The 20,021-nt window shown below is 35.9% G+C and overlaps 2 protein-coding genes across 6 annotated transcripts; both read left to right on the top strand.

Annotated features, from left to right (window-relative positions):
• Window positions 1-3,955: 3,955 nt before the first annotated feature.
• Window positions 3,956-5,521, top strand: LOC132143033 (D(1B) dopamine receptor). The gene has a single exon (XM_059553197.1). It carries the CDS (start codon window positions 4,073-4,075, stop codon window positions 5,252-5,254), a length of 1,182 nt encoding a protein of 393 aa, XP_059409180.1. The 5' UTR covers window positions 3,956-4,072; the 3' UTR covers window positions 5,255-5,521.
• Window positions 5,522-8,971: 3,450 nt separating this feature from the next.
• fip1l1b (FIP1 like 1b (S. cerevisiae)) lies at window positions 8,972-19,487 on the top strand. 5 transcript variants are annotated; one of them, XM_059553762.1, is made up of 17 exons: window positions 8,972-9,265; window positions 10,060-10,117; window positions 10,585-10,702; window positions 11,759-11,865; window positions 12,832-12,896; window positions 13,027-13,134; window positions 13,213-13,343; window positions 14,132-14,247; window positions 14,419-14,472; window positions 16,005-16,104; window positions 16,209-16,356; window positions 16,446-16,472; window positions 16,670-16,724; window positions 17,718-17,776; window positions 17,926-18,106; window positions 18,341-18,487; window positions 19,149-19,487. In XM_059553762.1, the coding sequence occupies exons 1-17, from the start codon at window positions 9,187-9,189 to the stop codon at window positions 19,285-19,287; spliced, it is 1,692 nt and encodes a 563-aa protein (XP_059409745.1). In that variant the 5' UTR covers window positions 8,972-9,186; the 3' UTR covers window positions 19,288-19,487. The 5 variants fall into 5 exon arrangements, with proteins under 5 accessions (XP_059409745.1, XP_059409743.1, XP_059409744.1 ...); XM_059553760.1 differs by having other exon boundaries at window positions 8,973-9,265; window positions 19,146-19,487; XM_059553761.1 differs by having other exon boundaries at window positions 8,973-9,265; window positions 17,721-17,776; window positions 19,146-19,487.
• Window positions 19,488-20,021: the final 534 nt, after the last annotated feature.

Consider the following 20,021-nt stretch of genomic DNA (forward strand, 5'->3'; position numbering starts at 1 on the left):
GCCGAGAGCTACTCATGCAATAATTAAATCTCTTAAATAATGTCTCATAACTCTCATATTAACAACTATGCTAACTGTTTTAGACCTAAAAGAGTTATTGTAGGCCTATATATGTCCCCCTTAATTGACATAGGCTATATATATCAAAATATTATACTGTAAAAACACATAATTATTGTTGATTTTATAGTGCATCATAACTAGAGATAAAATGGTATGAAAATGTAATTTCATGATTATAGTGACCAAAATGAGCATGGTTATCACATAATCCTGTTCAAAAAGTACTAATACTACACAATAAAATCAATTCACCAAGTTTTATGTAGAAAACCAAATAACAAATAAACTTACCATCAATATGCACTTTTTGTTTACATGAACATTAAAATAGTAACATTAAAAATGATGGCCAAATTTGAAAGGAGTGTCTTGCAACATGTTATCTAACATGTACACGTTCAAATAAAGTTTTGACAAAAAAGTTTTTTTAAAAAGATAAACCTCACATATTTCAGCCTTTAAATCATTTTTATAGAAAGAATGATTCAAAAAAAAGACAAAATACTGACATTTACAATGCACATTATTAGCTTATGTTTTATTATTAATAGTAAAATTCGGTTCCCGTGGCGTCTGTCGTTGCTATGCACCATGCGCTCTCCACAACGACATAGAAGTTTTAATAGCTAATGGATTTCCACCACCGAAAAACGCTTTGCTGTAGCTCTGCTAGAAGATTTATTTAGAAAAAACACCCGTAGTTTGGGTGCACCCCCATCCTTCATGTTGACTTGTTGCGCCTGGAAAAAAATGAGCGCGTCGCTTCAATTATTTGAAATAATGAACTTGAGCGTGCAAAAGACGCGATATTGAACGGCCCTCGAGCTACCTCCAATCAGGTCACGAGCTACTCTCGCGAGCGACGTGTTGGAGACCACTTTAGACATTATGTCTGAAAATCAATATCCTAGGGAGAAAATGAATGGGATTTTCCTGTTCTGTTGGGGGCCCCCTTGGAGGGCGGGGCCCGTTTCAATTGAAACGGGTGAAACATAGGTAAGGCCGCCTCTGGTGAGGGGGCACGTGCCCCCTCAGATTTCTGAGCCAAGTGGATTTTAAATGCAGCTTCCAAACGAAAAAAAAAAAATTTGCAGAATAATATTTTTTATATATTTGATACAATCACAGCGGTGTGATTAGATCGTTCAGTGCACAGCATCAGCTGCTAAATTCAAATCTGCGTTCGCTGGCTGGCGCTGAGCCAGAGACAGACGCGTTCGTACAACGCTTCATGATAACCAATCAGAAACTATTCTGTTGCGCTTATGGATACAATGGCCAATCAGAGACGTCCAGAAGAGTCATTACTGAAACGCAGTGTTTTGTTCCAACCTGTTTTGTTCACTTGCTCGCTGACTGAATTATTTAGCGAATTCTCTCATCAGAAACAACAAAAAGTGCAGATGTGCGTACGAATGTAAGTAAGATATTCGTTTCATAATGTAAAGTGCTTCAGTGATTTTAATGGGAGTTTTTGAGAGTGCCTGGCTAGACTGAATGAAAATGTTTTTTTGATAATGTAAATGTTCTTTACTCTCTGTAAAATGAAAGTGTTAAAATAAGTATCTTACAATATTGTTATTAAAAATTTACATTAAATGCAAATTCAGTCGTATTAAAAATATTTTATGGCATGATATATGACACTTAAGTAAAAAGTCAGGTTTTTATGTGTAGTTAATAGATTACACTACATTTCCATATATTGATCAAATAGCAATCTATAAAGGTGCAAAACGCGTTTACCTACACATATTTGAGAAACGAGATATTTCCTGATATATTAAGCATGTTTGGAATTGTTTTAAATCAAAAGGGAAAAAAAATAAGCCTATATCAGTTATACAGTGCTTTCGTAGAATGACTTATACCCCCGACCCCCCCCCCCCCCCCTCCCAAAAAAAAATGTGCCCCCTCAAAAATCATGAATGCATGACGCCCCTGGGTGCCGTCATAATGAGAGTCCAAACAGCTGATAAAGACATCACAGTAATCCACATGAAAATCTGTGTTTGTAAGAAACCAATATATCAAGACATTTTAATTTTAAACTGGCTTGCCAAAATACCAGTCCATAATCTATAAAAATTTAAAGAATTAATTTTTTTTTACTGGAGACAGCAGTGAATGGAGGACTCATAAAGCAATGGTTTGAAATAAAAAAATGTATTAATGGCTTTGTTTTACAGGTGTGTGCTTCAAAAGACAGACTGCAAGTCCTGTGGGTAATTTGTGGATTGTTGTGATGTTTTTATCAGCTTTTTGAACTCTCATTCTGACGGCACCCATTCACTTCTGAAGATCCACTGGTGAGCAAGTGATGTAGCCTAATGCTAAATTTCTCCAAATCTGTTCAATGAAGAAACAAACTCATACATTGGGTTGCCTAAGGGTGATTTTCAGCAAATTGAAATCAATGAAATGACATAAATGCATTTTTTACTATGGAGATGGATTAAGCGTCCAAATATATTTTTGTGACACTGTAGGCCAGGGCTATTCAATTAGTTTCATTCGAGGGCCGCATTATCAAATCGAAAAGTTGAGGTGGGCCGGTGGGTTGGTTTGGGGGTTTATCTTATTTATTGAAACATAACAGTTTCAATAAATAAGCTAAAGTAACCCTAAAGAAGTGTGGTATTTACTTGGAAATGTGGTACCCAACAGTATGCAAATATATAAAACCATAATAAATAAAAACTTGATAATTTACAGCTGTGTACAACTATTTTCCTTGGAACAAATAAATTATTTATACAAACTTATAGCTGTTGGTGAGAAATAATAATTATTTTATTTATAATTGTTATGCTTAAATGAAAATATTCTGACAGTGAGACTTGTTAACCACAGGCTCCCACTGTATAAAAAATGCCTAAACACAAGTTAAAAACTATACGCACCTTTACAAAGAAACTGACATAATTTCATAACAAGCATTAAATATATATTCCTCTACCCACCTAATAAAACTAATGCAATATAAATCACTATATTTACTATTAAACTATATAATATTATAGTATATATTTACTATATTTATTTATTACTACATAGTATTCAATATAAATATTGCACATTTCTGCCCAACCATGGTAAATTACTACAGTAAATGTGGTAAATGTTTGTAAGGGTGATTAGGGGATTTAAAGTCTTCTAATTTCGGTCATGCCACAATGTTTCTCCTGCTTTCCTCATCAGTCTTGTTGGGAATGTTGAGGCTGTTTCATCCGATTTAATACTAATTAAATCATCGAGTGATTTGTGGTTTGTAACAGAAATGTTTCTGTCGAACTGAAACGCTTCCACTGGTTGTCGCAACGCTGTTTAATATTAGTGTGTCCGGGACCGGGAGTAAACGCAACTCCGCGCTGGGCCGTGTTTAAACAACTAGTGAAACAACTGAAAACATCGCTATTTGTTGTAACTGTACTGAACGAGAAACCGCTTCAGATGATTCAGTTACGGAGCGGTCCGAATGAATCCGAATAGTTTTAGACCGTTATGCAAGCGCGTTTAGAAAGAATCGAACCAAAAGAATGATTCATTCACGAAGGATTGGTAGCCTATCGCTGGTTCAGTCGACATAAATTCGGGACACATATAATAACTGCTGAAATATTCACACGTAAAACGTTTCTCAGGTCAATCGGAGCGAAAAGAGGAGGAGGGAGGTTGGTGCCGTCGGGCCGCATGGAGATGATTGGCGGGCCGCATGTGGCCCGCGGGCCGCCAATTGAATAGCCCTGCTGTAGGCTATCTATTGGGTAAAAAGGGCAAAAGAGGGCGTTCTACACCAGTATGAATGTGACCTGCAGAGACACGAGACACTTTAGATTGTCGTTCAGTCGTGAACATTTCAGCGAGGATCATAAGAAACTATGAGGTCAACCGTAAGATCCGGTCAAAACGCTGATGTGGATGGTATTGCTTTGGCGGGGAATATGCTGTGTCTGCCACACGGAATATATTTTCGTGTGTTTTTGGTTATTTTGTGACACTTGAAGACATGTACAACTTCACATCCCTGCGCGCTCACGGAGAGCCAGCGGGTCGCATCTTTCTAGGTTTCGCGCTTTCTCTCCTCGTGCTGTGGACGTTATTGGGGAATTTCACGGTTTGCGCCGCGGTTTTGCGCTTCCGTCACCTGAGAGGAAAAGTTACCAACATCTTCATCGTGTCTCTGGCGATGTCCGACCTGCTGGTGGCGGTTCTCGTGATGCCGTGGAAAGCGGCCACGGAGGTGACAGGACACTGGGCGTTTGGCTCTTTCTGCCAGTGCTGGGTGGCTTTTGACATTATGTGCTCCACCGCTTCCATCCTGAACCTGTGCGTAATCAGCTTAGATCGATACTGGGCCATTTCAAACCCGTTTCAATACGAGAGGAAGATGAACCGTAGAGTCGCCCTCGTTATGGTCAGCGTAACGTGGATCGTATCGGTGGCTATATCATTCGTGCCCGTGCAGCTGAACTGGCACCGGGCAGACCTGGGAACGGTCACCACAAACAACTGGACCACCAAGGAAATGTGTGACTCAAGTCTGAGCAGAACCTATGCCATTTCATCCTCTCTAATAAGTTTTTACATTCCGGTAGCAGTGATGCTGGTCACATACACACGCATCTACTGCATTGCTCAGGTTCAAATCAAGAGCATCTCTTCTTTGGAGCGCGCAGCGCAGCGCGCACAGAGCTGCAGAGCAGGTGCGCGCACCTGTCCTCTCCAACACCGCGCGATAAGAGAAACCAAGCTCTTTAAAACTCTCTCCGTGATTATGGGGGTGTTTGTGTGCTGCTGGTTTCCGTTCTTCGTCCTGAATTGTGCGGTCCCTTTCTGCCACGAGCCAAATTGTGTCAGCGAAGCAACTTTTAACGTGTTCGTGTGGTTCGGCTGGTGCAATTCATCTCTCAATCCGATCATATATGCTTTCAATTCTGATTTCAGAGATGCTTTTGCTCGACTTCTGTGCTGCCATGGCCTGTGCACCGAAACACCTCTTGATATTCAGTGCAAGGATCCGGTGTCCACTAATAATCAGGGCAGCTCTGTTAACACTATGGAGGTCGGTTATGTCAGTTTGGAGAAGGTGGACAACGGAATGCAACATCCATTGGTGAAGATACATATGTTTGGAGATGAGAGCGAGGTTCAGCATACTAACCTTGAAGATGCGTGTCAGAGTAAATGACTTTTTTGTTAAGCTGAGGAGAGACAAGACTTAACAATTAATATTTCTCAGGTTTTCTTTTTGAAAGTCGGTTTCTGTATGCACATACCTTAACGTTTTGCCTCCAAAAAGCTTTAATAATGTCCAGGAAACAGGTTAGAGTTCCATCAATACACATTGACTTATCGGGGCATGTTGTCACTTTGGGTACCTGCTGTTTATTGGCAGATTTTGAGGGGCATGTCTTAGTTTAAATTGTTTAAGTAAAAATGCCATTTTCAATTTCAAAGTAAGAATGCAATTTTTAACATACATTTTCTTTTTAAAGAGATTTTTTTAAATAGTAAAGCAATCCATCCAAAATGTTGCCAATTTATGTAACAGGCTACAAAATAATCAAAACATTATTTTTAAGATGTAACACACATCTAATTAAACTGATTGAAATAAGATTTTATAAAACAAATTGGCCCAACCTTCTTTTGAATGTAATCCTGGAACATTAAATGAAGAACTGGGATATTCACCCAAAACTACAAATTCTGTCATTATATAATTACTCTCATGTCTACAAACCTGTGTGAACTTTCTTCCGTGGAAGACGACATTTTGAGATCATCAACTGCTTGGTGACCAAAATAATTTCAAATATATTCTTTTGTGTTACATAAAGTCATACAGAAATGACATAGTTTTTTTGGGTGAACAATCCCTTTAACATTTATTCATAAGTGTTTTTGCCATGGTTAAAAGAAAATAAGTGAAAAGGTGTGTTTGTTCCTTATGTGATATAATGAATTTACACCAGATTAACCTCTTGAAATGAATTATCACCAAACTTACATTTATGTAAAATACATATGTTTTAGAAAATTGTAAATGTTCTCCACAGTATTTTTTACCCTTGGCATAATATATCCCAGTTTGAGTTTATTGTGTTCACTTTTTACCCATAATCTATAGTTTGGAGTATAATGCATATCCTAAATTCTGAACATTTTGAACTAGGTGCCTGGAACCAATTGGATTTGACACCAAAACCTTCAACTTCCTTAGCTATAATCCTTGTGACAGCTTCCTATGTCTCCTTATAACCTAATCTTTTTTTTACTTCTTTGTATACATGTGAAAAGACCACTAAGTTCAGGTTATCTTGGCCACAGAAAGAGGTCTGAGGTTTGATAGACTGGATGCCAAAGAGCTTGACGAGTCCTAGTATCGTTTTCCATTAGGCACGAGTGCACTTCCTCTTATAAATAATTAGTTGGCTGCAATCTCCACTCAAGGAATGTTACATTTCAGTGTGCAAGGGCTTTTGGACTATAGATTTATGTATGTCATGCTGATGATGCTTTGAAAGTGTATAGGGTTGTACATGTTGATGTTTTTCACCTTTATCAGGGTCTGTTAGTTGAAGAACATGGTATTTTTCACAGTGCATAACAATCAGGTACATTCTCTTCATTTGGTTGATCATCTTGACTTTGTTAAATTAGGTTGGATGTCTTCGCCATCTATTCACACAGGTTTTTTAAAAGTTGCACACAGCAGCATTTCCCGAGCATTTTGGAAGTCTTTTAACGACACATTGGACTAGAGTGTATTCACAACAGGCATGTTACATATGTAATTAATTCACAATGAGAGGTTTCAGTTGGCTCACAGCAATGAATAAAACATGGGAAGGCAATCCCTAATCCCTTAATAACTGTATGCGAACTAAAAAAAAACAAGAAAAAAAAAAAAACAGTATTTTGACAATTGCATTTTGTTGTTGTTGATGATTTTAAATGACAAGTGCTGAACTACAATAATATTTATAAGATGATGCAAACTGGTGTAAATATGTTTGTGAGTTAAATCACTGCTCAGATTTGTCGCTGAAATGAAAAGGTGTTTAAAATTGATGGCCCTTGTAGCTAAAAATACATCACCGTCCTTGAAGTCTTCATTCTTGAATCACATCCAGCCCGTGAGGCTTGCTTTAAATTTGGAATCCACAGGGATGGTTTTCTGCTGAAATTGTTAAATTGTTAATCTTAATTTTTTTTAACCATCTGGGGTGTCTGATGGGAGAACGTGCCAGTAGGTGTAACATTTAAAATCCTTATTTGAGTAACTGTAAATTCCATATTCACAGAGGTCCCAAAATATCTGGACTCTTAAGTCACACTTAAAATTTATATCATTGCAATAAGGTGGGTGACCATACGTCCTATTCTTCCCAGATTCAGTATGTCATGACCAGGAATTCTAAATTGTGTAAAATGTCTGGGTTTTGGCTTTGTCGTGTTCTCATTATACATTAATTCATGCTCTTATCACAGTCCTTTTACATTATGCATATTTGCATTGCTTTGAAGTCCCACCTTCTCACATGCCAAATTCGATAAACTAGTGTTAGAGTATTTGACAAAACTTCTAACACCCACAGTTTTAGAATTTAAATATTTAGCATTTTTAAAAATATGTTTTATATAATAAAACAACAGACAAGATTATCAAAATTAAGGCAAAAAGTATCTGGATGCTTTCTGGTTATCAAACGCTGATGAATCATGTACATATTTAATGTGATGGGCAACACCTGTGGTTTCTCTGCTAAGACACCTGTGAACTTGAGAACTGACTTCATATATCATTATAAATCACAATAGGACAGGTTAAGGTAATGCAAAAACGGCTCAGAAAAGTGATTAGTTATGAGAAAAACTCTAGCATTATTTGTCTGAAGATTTTGTAAGTAAATGTGGCTTAAGTATCCAAATACTTCTTGGGGCCATTGCATATGCTTACTTAATGAAGAAGAAAGAGTATCTCTCTCTGTGTGCTTGGTCATCAAACACTCACAGTAATGCTAGCCTGCACACTGAGTTTCCTACAACCGGTCAAAGAGGTTGCCCACATAGTGTTAGGAGATCAGTCACTGAGGGTCGAAACACAAACAAAACAGGAATTAATGAAGTGTGTAACATTTTCAAGTTTGTTATTTTTGTTTTTATATTTATTCAACAAGAGGGGATATTTTCTAATTTGTCAGAATGTGTGTATGAGAAATTTTCACATTTCATTATTGTTTATGTAAAACACACACACACATATCCTAAATTGTATAAGAAATTTGTTTAAATAAAACTATTGCTGAAATTTTGATCATTGCCATTTACGTTTTAGTAATTAAATTATATGAAGTTAATTAAATGATATGGCATTTTTATTATTACCTGACTTTAATGTATACCTATATAAAAAAAAATTCCAGGAAGATAATTGTTTTAGGAATCTGTACATTAACATGGTACAGGCCTTATGACAAGTTAAAGAATCACACGAATTTATTATATTGAGCTCTCCAAGAACTTAATGTAATTATTTAGAGACATCTAGTGGCTGATGTGCACAATAAAGCTATAGTACACTATTTTCGTGAATATTTAACAGATGTTCACGATATATATGCATATGTAATAACGTTTTATTCAATAACTTTGTACCTAGACCAAGGTTCCAGAGAGACCCTCATTTGTTTAATAGTAATAATTCATACATAATTGTTTTATCAGTTATCTGAACTATGAATTAACTGAATACACGTGTATACTGCAGTTAAACTCATTCCAAGTATTTAAGCATGAGAAAAAAATATTTTTTAAGATCATAAGAAACATTATTTTCGTCAACTGTGTCCGAAGGTCCAAACAGTGAGTGTGATACTTTTAATTTCTACACCCATGAACCGGAACTGATGTCCTCGAGTCTGCAAGAACATCCTACAGAGACTGAAGGAAGTGTGGATTGCTCTGTAAACATCATTCAATACGTTTGTTCTCTATATTCGTATGCGCGTTTGTGTTTTCCCCACCGAAATATCCGTGCGCTCTTTCGGGGTTGGTGGGTTTTAATCTGACCCTGTCTTTGGCTTCTGGAGCGCATTGTAGAGCCCAGAGGAGACGATGTCTGCAGAGGAGGCGGATAAAACCACCACCACTGACGCGAGTGCAGGAGACGAGGAGGAGGAATGGCTGTACGGGGGTCAGTGAGCGCCAAATCTGTTCGGCATTCCTGTAACGTTACTTTGTTATTTTTAAGGCTTGGCGAAAAGTGGTTATTAATATACAACACCATATATTGGCATGAGTAATGAAGGGGCCTCGGTACGACTGCAGTGTTATGAGATGCCTGTCACGTCACTAGATATAAACTTCACGTCTGTGGTTTAATTCAGATTTCTCTTTACGAGGGAATAGATATAGAATCCATTTCTGAATTGTTTAGGCTCTGTTCGATATTCTGTTATTGATGAGACAGTCGTTCCCATGGTAGCCGATAGATTCCGTTCAGAATTCTGCATTTCGAATCTGTTCAAGATTCTTTGTTGCTACTTTACGAGATTCTACTTTGATTCACACTGAGACCGGATTCTTCGCTGCTTGATACGTCAATGTATAATTTTTTTCAAGATTCTCTTTAATAATTCTGTTAGAACATATACGATTTTTTGTGATCACTGTTTTGAAAAAATGGTAGAATCTTTTCACCCATTCATAATGGTTTCTTTTTTGTTTATATTAATAGCTTCTTTGAGATATAATTAAAGAAAGGATTTCACTTTCTGAGGGGACTGAAAGAGAATTCAGATCTCGGATAGATTCTCATTTAGAATGATTTTGAGATGATTTTCAAGAATGCAATAATCAAATCTGTTCATGGTTCTGTAAGGTAAATATTAAATATTTATATTATGAGCTGCATACTTACCAATCGATATTGGGTACCTTGTGCTCATACTCATTTTGTTGCTCATGCATTGTTTTGTTGTTTTATAGATGAAGGTGAAAGTAAAGAAACTGAAGAAGAGGAGGCCAAACTGACAGCAGCCATCAGGTCAGAAATGGCATGTTTACTGTTAGTGATGAAGTGGCGTTTACATTTTTTTGATCCCACAGACCCCCAAATAGCAATGTCAAAATATTATTTTGAAAACATTAATTTCTATTAAACTACATTTAGCTTTTTTTTCTACTGACTATAGTACTGCACTGTTAGATGCACTGTTTTAGGATTCCATTGCGGGCCCCCTGGGGGGGTCACTGGTGTATACAAGTGGTCTGAATGATCAAACCCTGCTTTGTTACTTCCCGGTGTTTTCACTGAATAATATTTTGATTCTATGACATGGGCTTTTAGAATGCAAATTGCAAACACATTCATTGCAGGAACACGTCATGCTTTTTTTTCTTTTTTTTTTTACAGCATATCCTGTAAAACATATGCCAATTTTAAGATTTGCATTTTTAAGTCCATCTGCATTTGTTTTCATCATTCTCATGCTGATCCATCTTTGTGTGCAGTGCGACCTCTGCTCCTCCTGTTACCGAGGAGGTCACTGCGACCACAGACAACACCACTACCACCATCACCACCACTACTGGAAATGGTGTGACCAGTCAGGTAACATATAAAACTACTGTAAGCTGCTTCATTCACTTCTAATGGATTTGATTTAAATGATGATTGCTTTTGTGCTGAAATATATTTAAAGATGATGATGTGAAATATTTAAAGAATATTTATGATGTGATTTCATGTTTTCCTTTGTCTTTGGAGTGTTACAAGCTGCTTGCACATCTGTAAGATTCATAAAGTTGCAAAAACTTAAGTCTCAAACCCAAAGAGATATTCTTTATAAAAGTTAAGACTTGTCCACACCTTCCTAAAATGCCTCGTTTAAACACCCCCCCACATGTCTATGTCACTGTGTGGGAAGATTTGGATAACACCGCCCAAATGTTCACGCAAAGAAAGAGTCATTCCGCCATGTCGTGGAGGCACTGTGTGTTTCCAAATATGGTAAGGGGCGTAACATTTTGCCACAAGCTTGAGGGATTCGGCCAATCACAACGCACTGGACAGCTGGCTAATCAGAGCACGCATCACTTTTCACGGGATGTGGAAAATAATGTGTTTTTTAAACCGTGTAAACACATTGCATTACACCAAATACCTAAAATACTGTTATTTTTAGCATCATCATATGACTCCTTCAACATCAGCTTAAATAAATTAACATATATCAGTATTACAGCTGTACATCATACTGCAACTGTGTGTCAGTTTTGTATAGCGAAAGCTGCAGATACATAATTTTTTTTTTTTTTTTTTTTTTTTATGGGTTAATTGGTTTGTTTTTCTATGCTTGCAAGTAATAAATAAAATGGGCAAATTTGAGATCAAGTTACACATCTGTAACATTTATGTTGATTAATCATGACTAAATATAACTAATAATTAGGTAATTATATTATATATAAATATTTAATATACAAACATACATTTTCTGAAATATATTCATGCATGTGTTTTTATTTATATATAAATAATAAATATACACCACACACACACACACACACACACATATATATTATGTAAACAAAAACTCTTATATTGGATGTGATTAATCGTTTGATAGCACTAATGTTTACAAATGAAGAGATCCCCAAAAAACAGTTGTTTTGTTTGTCGTAGGAGGAAGCACCTGGAGAAGATGAAGACAGTGAGAGCGATAGTGATGATGACGATGATGATGTTCGCGTCACCATTGGCGATATAAAAACAGGAGCGCCACAGTACGCGTAAGCATCCAAAGTTTGTGCTCACATTCTGAAGATTATAAGGTTCACACTGGATGTTTGATAGATAACCTGACACCACCTGCAATCCAAGCTGATGGACTGTTGAAGATTGAAGGGGATCAGACAAACAGTGGAGTGTTTTGGTTTAACTGACTTTGATCGTGTGCTTTAAAGGGATAATTCACCCAAAAATATAAAAACAGTCATTTACTCACTCATGTCGTTCCAAATCCATAAGGCTTCAGTTAATCTTTAAACACAAAGTCAGATATTTTTTTATAAAACCTGAAACGTTTCTGTCCCTCCATTGAAAGTACAGGTAATCAGAAACCGATTTAATTTAGGCTTTATGTATGAATGCACACAGAGCGGATCAAATTTGGTAAACCCTGAAGCCTTTGCATTTGAGCGTCTGTATTTATTATCATATCGTGATACGCTTTATGTATCTATATCAATGTTTAGATGTAAATAAAAGCCTAGATCATACGTCATCATGTAAAATGTTCATATTTTGTTACAAGATTTGGATTAAACTGCTTTGATTCATCCTTGTTAATCTTACGATGCATTTATGACCTTTTTTGCATTTTACGATCTGAGCTCGCTGGAACAGAAATAAAAAGGTTTCATTAAAAATAAATATTTAAAAACATAATTTGTATTTTGGGAAATTAACCAAGGCCTAATGGGTTTGGAATGACATGAGGGTGCGTGAATAATGACAGAATTAAAATTTTTGGTGAGCTATCCCTTTAATGCTTTGAATTTGAAAGTGTACTGCAGTAAGTAGCGATAAGAAGAGAAAATGAATAATAAATACATTTTAAATGAGTCAATTATTATGTAGTATTGGGCTTTTTCTGTGTTTTTTCATTTCATTTTATTTTTTACTGTGTTATTTTGATACTGTGTAACTGAAAATAGACTGTATATCTGACATATTTATGATGTTTTATTGTGCAGGGCATATGGGGGAACTCCAGTGAATCTAAACATAAAGTCAGCTGGCAGCAGAGCATATGGGGCAGGTGAGTAAAACTATGTGTTTCAAAGCTGGGTCCTTTCTGACTAAATTATCCGTTTACTTACAGATGCCTTTTCATACAAAGAAAGCGCCATTTGTCAGTTCTTGACATAATTTAAGTGTGTGTTGAGTAGGTTCTAAAGTGAAGGGCATAGACCTCGAAGCTCCAGGCAGCATCAATGGAGTTCCAGTCCTGGAAGTGGACATGGAGTCCTTTGAGGAGAAACCATGGAGGAAGCCAGGTGTGTATTTACTTAGCATGACACTTTTGTGGTTTTTGCATGTGGTGTCTGTATTGTTAAGCATATGTGTGTTTACAGGTGCGGACTTGTCTGACTATTTTAACTATGGTTTTAATGAGGACACGTGGAAAGCATATTGTGAAAAGCAGAAGAGGTTACGCATGGGCCTTGACATCCTCAACATTGGATCCACCACCAGCAAGATCTCAGTAAGCATAATCAACTGTTACTCGGGATGGAAATAGTAAAGATTTGTACAATTCTGCTTCTGATTATACTAGTCCAGGTCTTTAAATGATTTTTTAGGGATTTACAATATTTGGAAGACCATTCTTTGCATTTCAGATTTCAACAGAATTGTATAATACAGTTTCTTTCAGATTTATTTAAATGATATTTCTTGGACAAAATTAAAACCATTTCAGCTTTATTGTATCTGACAACTTTACTTCTCCTAAAATTGTTTCATGACTTTTCATTGATCATGTTACAATACTGTTCAAAAGTTTGTGGTTAAGTGGTTGGTAAGAATTTTTTATGGTTTTGAAATAAGTCTCTTATGCTCAATGAGGCAGCATTTATTTGATCAAAAAAAAATATATTGTAAAATATTATCACTATTTTAAATAACTGTTTCATATTTTTAGATGCAGTCTTTTAAATACTATTTATTCCTGTGATGGCAATTTTAATTTTTTAGCAGCCACTACTCCAGTGTCTCATGATCCTTTGGAAATACCCACTTTTGAACTGTATGTGTATCTTTGCATATTTTTAATGTTTTTTACCATCCCCATTACTGGAAGTATCCCGAACCGTCTGCAAAAATGGAATCAGTTTTGAATAAGAATAGATTTCTGATTCCAAACCCAACCTTTTACATTCAAGTCTGATAATATCATGTTAGTAGTAATAAAATGAGTAATTATTAGTCAAGTGTGCATGTTGATATATTCATGATCAACATTTGATCTTTTCCACCTCTTTCTTCTTTCAGGTTCAGCAGGGTCGCACAGGTAACAGTGAGAAGGAGATCACAGTTGCAGCTCATGCAGCTAAAGCAGACTTTTCCTCTCCATCTAACCTGTATAAAGCAGGTCTCAACCCAGCGAGGTAAACATGTTCTCTCTCACATCCACTGGGGGCAGTTCATTCATTTCACACTCCAGTTTCAGAGTCTTTATGTTTGGGAATGCATGTAAAGTGTTTGTCCCACATCTGTCATGTGGGAGAGGGGATTAGTAACTCATTTTTGCCTGTCTCCCCTTACCCATGCCCTCATAGGATATCCCCTCCACACTGGGCAGGGCCTGCCTCTCAAGAAATGTCCTATTATACGTAAGTGGGAGGTGACATGGGCGTGGTTTGTTTTAGAAGGCCTGAGTAGACATTTAAATATGAAATTAAACAGGCTTCATTTATTGTCTTTTTTTTTTTTGATTGATTGTTGACACCGTTCATTTCTGTTGATGTTTTAATCTACAAAGCACTATGAAAAAATGCAAAAATCTGCTGCTTTGACAACAGACTCAGCAATCTGAACCGTTTTTCTTTGCAAAACTGTGTAGTCATTAGAGCATTATGTTATATTGGGTTTATATGTGTGTTTTAATTTTTTTTTTTTTTTTTACCAAGTTGGGAGTGACATTTTGGTAGGGCTAGGCAATATGACCAAAATTTCTCTCTCTCTCTCTCTCTCTCTATATATATATATATATATATATGTATATTTATATGTGCGTATATGTGTATGTATATATATATATAATAAAAAAAAACCATATATATATATATATACATACACACACACACATATATATATATATATATATATATATATATATATGTGTGTGTGTGTGTGTGTGTATATATATATATATATATATGGTTTTTTTTTATTCAATTTGTAAGAAAAGAGGTTTTCAAAATATCTGCTGATATTTGGTATGACAATATAGTTTATGAGTGCAATATTGCTTTTATACAAATGTGCAGAAACGCTTGTATTGAGTAACTTACATTTTAGACACAAGATTGCCAGTCTATTTTTGTTTTGCTCACGAAAATGATTCTAAGCAAAGCCAAAGCTAGGAATTAAATGTATATCAATATATTTGATACATTTTTTCTGTTAATTTGGAACTGCATGGATGCAGAACAAATCATCTGTAATAAACACAGTGGTGTTGCACAAACACCTTACACTTTTAAATGAGAAAATGATCGAACTGATATGATAGAAAAGCCACATTCATAATTGCAAAAATAACTATACATCAGTTGCATTCAAAACAAGTGTTGCAAGTCACAACATTTACTGCAGTGGTGTTTAACTAAAAAAAAAAAGAAAAGAAAAAAAATGGCATTAACTGAAACAAAACTAAATTAAAATAAAATACAGATATTAGATGAAAAACTCAAAGAACTAAAAAAACTAAAACAGAAATATTAATTAAAACTAAATACTTGCTAAGCACATAAAAACATTTATAAATATTATAAACAACTATTTAATATTACATTCTATAATTAAATATTATAATTATAAATAATTATTTATAATTACCCCGGCTGCCTGGCAACTGTAACCAACTAAACTTGTGTTACACCCCTCAATTACCCGTTCTTCCTCATTTGGGCTTGTCCTGATACATCTTGCAATGTATTTCTGAATTCAAATATGTTTCTTATTTGCTCTGTGGTGCAAATGACGAGGCAGACTTGATGCACAAATATGTCATCTGATATATAATCATATCGCCCAGCCCTACTAAGGTGTGTGTTTTTATGTATGCATCTGGAATACAGAGTTGAAAAACACAGAAATTTATGTGCATCTTCATGAAGCCGTATGTTTGTATTTGTTGCAGGAAGGTGCCCGGGACCATAGATGTGATTGGCGGACAGACTGCCACCATTAGCAGGGTGGAAGGACGACGTCGCCACAATCTGGAGGGGAATAACATCCAGGTTACTCACATAACATGCTCTTATGCTCTCCTCAGTCTCCACTGAAAAGCTGAAATGCTGGAAACACATCTGGGAACTGAATCATGTGACTTGAACACTTGTAGGTGATTTCGGAACATCCCAGCTCTGAGGCTGAACCCGCCAAGATGCCTCCTCCTTTCTTTCCCCCGGGACCACTGCCTCCAAACATGCCACCTCCTCCATTCCTCCCTCCTCCTGTCAGTCAGGCTCCACCTCTGATCCCACCTCCACGTAAGTCTGACCACTTTTTTATTTTAAATCCACAATGAATGTATGAAAAAAAAGTTTTAACTGTATTTTTTAACTCGCATTTTTAACAGGGATGCCCATCACCGTTCCTCCACCCAGTAAGTTGAATGTGCAATAACATGACAAACATGGTAAAAGCAACTCATGATTAACCTCTCAAATGTTTCCAAAGCACCTGTCTACTGTATCTGCAAACTTTATGACTGACTGTGTGTAAAATTAAGTAATTGTTTTTCTCTTTTTTTTTTTCTGTTGATATGTCTCCATTTAAATCTTGTTTCTGTTTGTGCTGTAGATTTTCCTCTTCCTACTGGAGGACCTCCTCCTTCCCTTATCCCTACTATGGACAAGTAGGTGTTGCTTCTGTACACAACTATCAGTTTTTTTACATTAGTGTACATGGACGGGTATTAAGTAGAACACTGAAGAATGGAGTAATGGCTACTAAAGATTCAGCTTTGCTATCACTGTAATAATTTATATATTATATATAGATTGACAGAAATGAGATGTTATTAAAGTAGATATTATAATAATTCTTTTAATATAATTTTCATACTATTTAATTAACTATGTGTTTACAATCAAACCAAAAAAAATATTCAGACAACAGATATAATTTCTGATATCTTTTTACTAGTGGGTGCAGGACACTATAGTTCATTTATGTAAGTGATGATAGCAAAAACAAAAAAAGTAAACTGTGACATATCCAAAAAATTCTTAATTCAGTGGACTACCAGTAAAATTGATAAATTGCTACTGCAACCTTTTAAACTTTGTTGTCATATGTCTTAAGTGTCAATTTTTCAAAATTGAGAATTATACATCATCTGGAAGCTGAATAAATAAGCTTTCCACTGATGTATGGTTTGATGGGATAGGACAATATTCGGCCAAGTACAATTATTTGAAATTCTGAAATCTGAGGGTGCAAACAAATGTAAATATTAAGAAAAATCACCTTTAAAGTTGTCCAAATGAATTTCTTAGCAATTCATATTACTGACCAAAAATGAAATTTAGATATATTTATTGTAGGAAATTTATTAAATAACTTCTTCATGGTACATGATCTATTCTAATGATTTTTGAATTTGAAAATAATTTTGATATTTTTGGCTATTTCTACAAACACACCTGGTCACACATTTTCTTGAGAAATGTTGAAGGTGTCTGAATAACTTTTGGTTTGACTGTGTATATAGTAATATAATGTTTTTTTTTAGGGTCCTGTATTTAGATTTAAATACATACAGTTTTTGAAAAGTACTTTTCTGTTATACTGTGTCTTGGTTACCCTTAATTGGCACTTAAACACTTTGCCTGTGTGTTGTATTCAGCAGTGGGCACCCAGGAGGATATGATGGACGTCCTGTTGCTCCATTCCCCTTTCCTACAGGTAAGTGTGTGACTATATCCCCAGTCTGTTATTCTCCTGAAAAACTCATTTAATTTAGATCTCAGTACAGATCACAAGCGCTTAAATGCTTTCCAGGCTTATTAAGCTCAATTAAGTAGCATGCGCACTGGGGATTGTTTCGTTTTCAGGTGGGTTTCCTCCACCCATGCAAGGAGCCGTTAACCCCTGGCCTGGTTTGATGGACAACCCAAAGCAATGGGACTACTACCCTCGGCGAGAGAAAGAGAGGGAAAAAGAGCGCGAGAGAGAGAGGCCAAGGGAAAGGGTCCATGAGAGAGACCATAGTCCCTCTGCTGTGGCTTATAACAGGTGAGCGATGATGCCAGCCCACTCCTTCACTACACAGATCTAATCTGTTTTTCAGTTTGAAAGTGTAGAATTGTTGATAAACTGACAAATGTAGACATAATTCTCATTGTTTGTTTCATCAGTAAATGTTATTCCAAAGGAAAACAAAATCTTTGACCCTTTCAAGGTTTAAATAATTAGTCCTAGTTTCTCTGGTTCTGTTTTTAATGATTAATTAAACTTGGTATTGTGCAGTGACGAAGAACGGTATCGTTCTTACCGTGATTACGGAGACAGAGGGTATGAGAGGCATCGGGAGCGATCGAGCCGTGAGAAGGAGGAGCGTCACAGGGAGAGGAGACATCGAGAGAAAGAGGAAGGGAGGCACAAGTCATCACGGAGGTATTATACCAGGGTCGCAAATTTGTCTTGGAGAAAAAAATGCCACCAAAATGAATAAGAATGAACACAAATTTTGACATACCTGCCAATATTTTTTGCACTTGAGTGCCAATGAAATTAGTTCCAAACAAAGCAAAAGCAATGGACACAGCAATGTTTTTGTTTCCTGAATAAAGAGAGAGTTCAACCAAAAACAAAAATTTCGTAGGGAAAAAAAATACCATGGAAGTCAATGGGGACCATCAGCTGTTTGGTTACCCACATTCTTCAAAATATCTTTAGTGTTCAAGAGAATGAATGATTTGGTTGAGTGAATGATTCAATGACCCATTCATAAGACAGTCACTTGTTTCATTACTAAATGAATGGGCCGTTTTGAACCGAATGAACTTGATGACTCACTCTGACTCACTCTGTAGCTGAGTCCAGTAATCTCAGAGTATGTAAGATAAAATAAACAGAAAAAAAAGGTCGGTACTTTTGAAAAAAAAATATTGTGTTAAAAAAAAGCATGTTCTATGTAGTACGTCTGGTTTAAATTCATACTATATTCGCCAACATGTTATTGTCATAAAAATCTATTTAAAAGGGTAACAACACAATCTGAAGTTCTCTGTTCTCTGTTTTGTTTCTCTGCCCCTGTCCTCTTCTGTCACAGTAGTAGCAGACGGAGACATGACAGCGAGGAGGGTGACAGTCACCGGCGCCACAAGCACAAGAAGTCCAAGAGGAGCAAAGAGGGCAAGGAGCCCAGCGAGGAGCGTTCTGCTGACCAGGAGAACCAGGAGGCCATGGAGTAACTCCTGTCTGTCTTCTCCACTCTCCTTCTTTCTTATCATCAGAGCGTTGGTTGTCAACCAATCATGCTTTATGAAATTATAATCCAGTTTACCTTCCTTTTGTTTTCATGTTTCCGTTCTTGTTTTGCTGTTTTTCTCCAGTGCAGTTGTACCATGTAGATGTTGATTTGTTGGATTAAAAAAGAGCATTTGGTAACGTTTGTTGTGTCTTTTCATATCTTGTAAATTAGCTGTTTTTTACATATTGTTTAAAGTCTTTAACACTCAACAAGCCTGCGTTTATTTGATCAAATAAATTAATGAATGCAGTAAGATTGTGAAATATTATTACAAGTTTAATTAGTTTTCTATTTGAATATATCTAAAAATTTGCGTTATACCTGTGTTTGCAAAGCTGAATTTTCATCAGCCATTAAGATTTCTACTTCAGAAATCTTCTGATGCGCTGATTTGGTGGTTATGAAATATTTCTTATCAATATTATTTAAAAAAATGCTTAATATTTTTATTGAAGTGTTACTTTTTTTCTGAATTCATAGGTAATGTTCAGCAGTTATTTTAATTTACCATTACTTTTGATCCATTTAGAACATTTTTGCTGAATAAAATTATCAGTATTTACTGTCATTTTAGATCAATTTAGAGCGTTTTTGTTTCTTGGCAAGTTTTGTGTTATTACATCGTAAATATTCAAATGTGCAAATATTTAAAAACACTAGTATTTGTTTAATGAA

The sequence above is a fragment of the Carassius carassius genome, chromosome 7 (genome assembly GCF_963082965.1).
Source record: "Carassius carassius chromosome 7, fCarCar2.1, whole genome shotgun sequence".
Taxonomy (NCBI): domain Eukaryota; kingdom Metazoa; phylum Chordata; class Actinopteri; order Cypriniformes; family Cyprinidae; genus Carassius; species Carassius carassius.

Bases quoted from the DNA above. Each gene is read 5' to 3' on its own strand.
- LOC132143033 (XM_059553197.1), top strand. From the start codon at position 4,073: ATGTACAACTTCACATCCCTGCGCGCTCACGGAGAGCCAGCGGGTCGC.
- fip1l1b (XM_059553760.1), top strand. From the start codon at position 9,187: ATGTCTGCAGAGGAGGCGGATAAAACCACCACCACTGACGCGAGTGCA. The intron at 14,248-14,418 runs GTAAACATGTTC...ATGCCCTCATAG, and splicing joins GCAGGTCTCAACCCAGCGAG to GATATCCCCTCCACACTGGG. The intron at 16,357-16,445 runs GTAAGTCTGACC...CATTTTTAACAG, and splicing joins ACCTCTGATCCCACCTCCAC to GGATGCCCATCACCGTTCCT.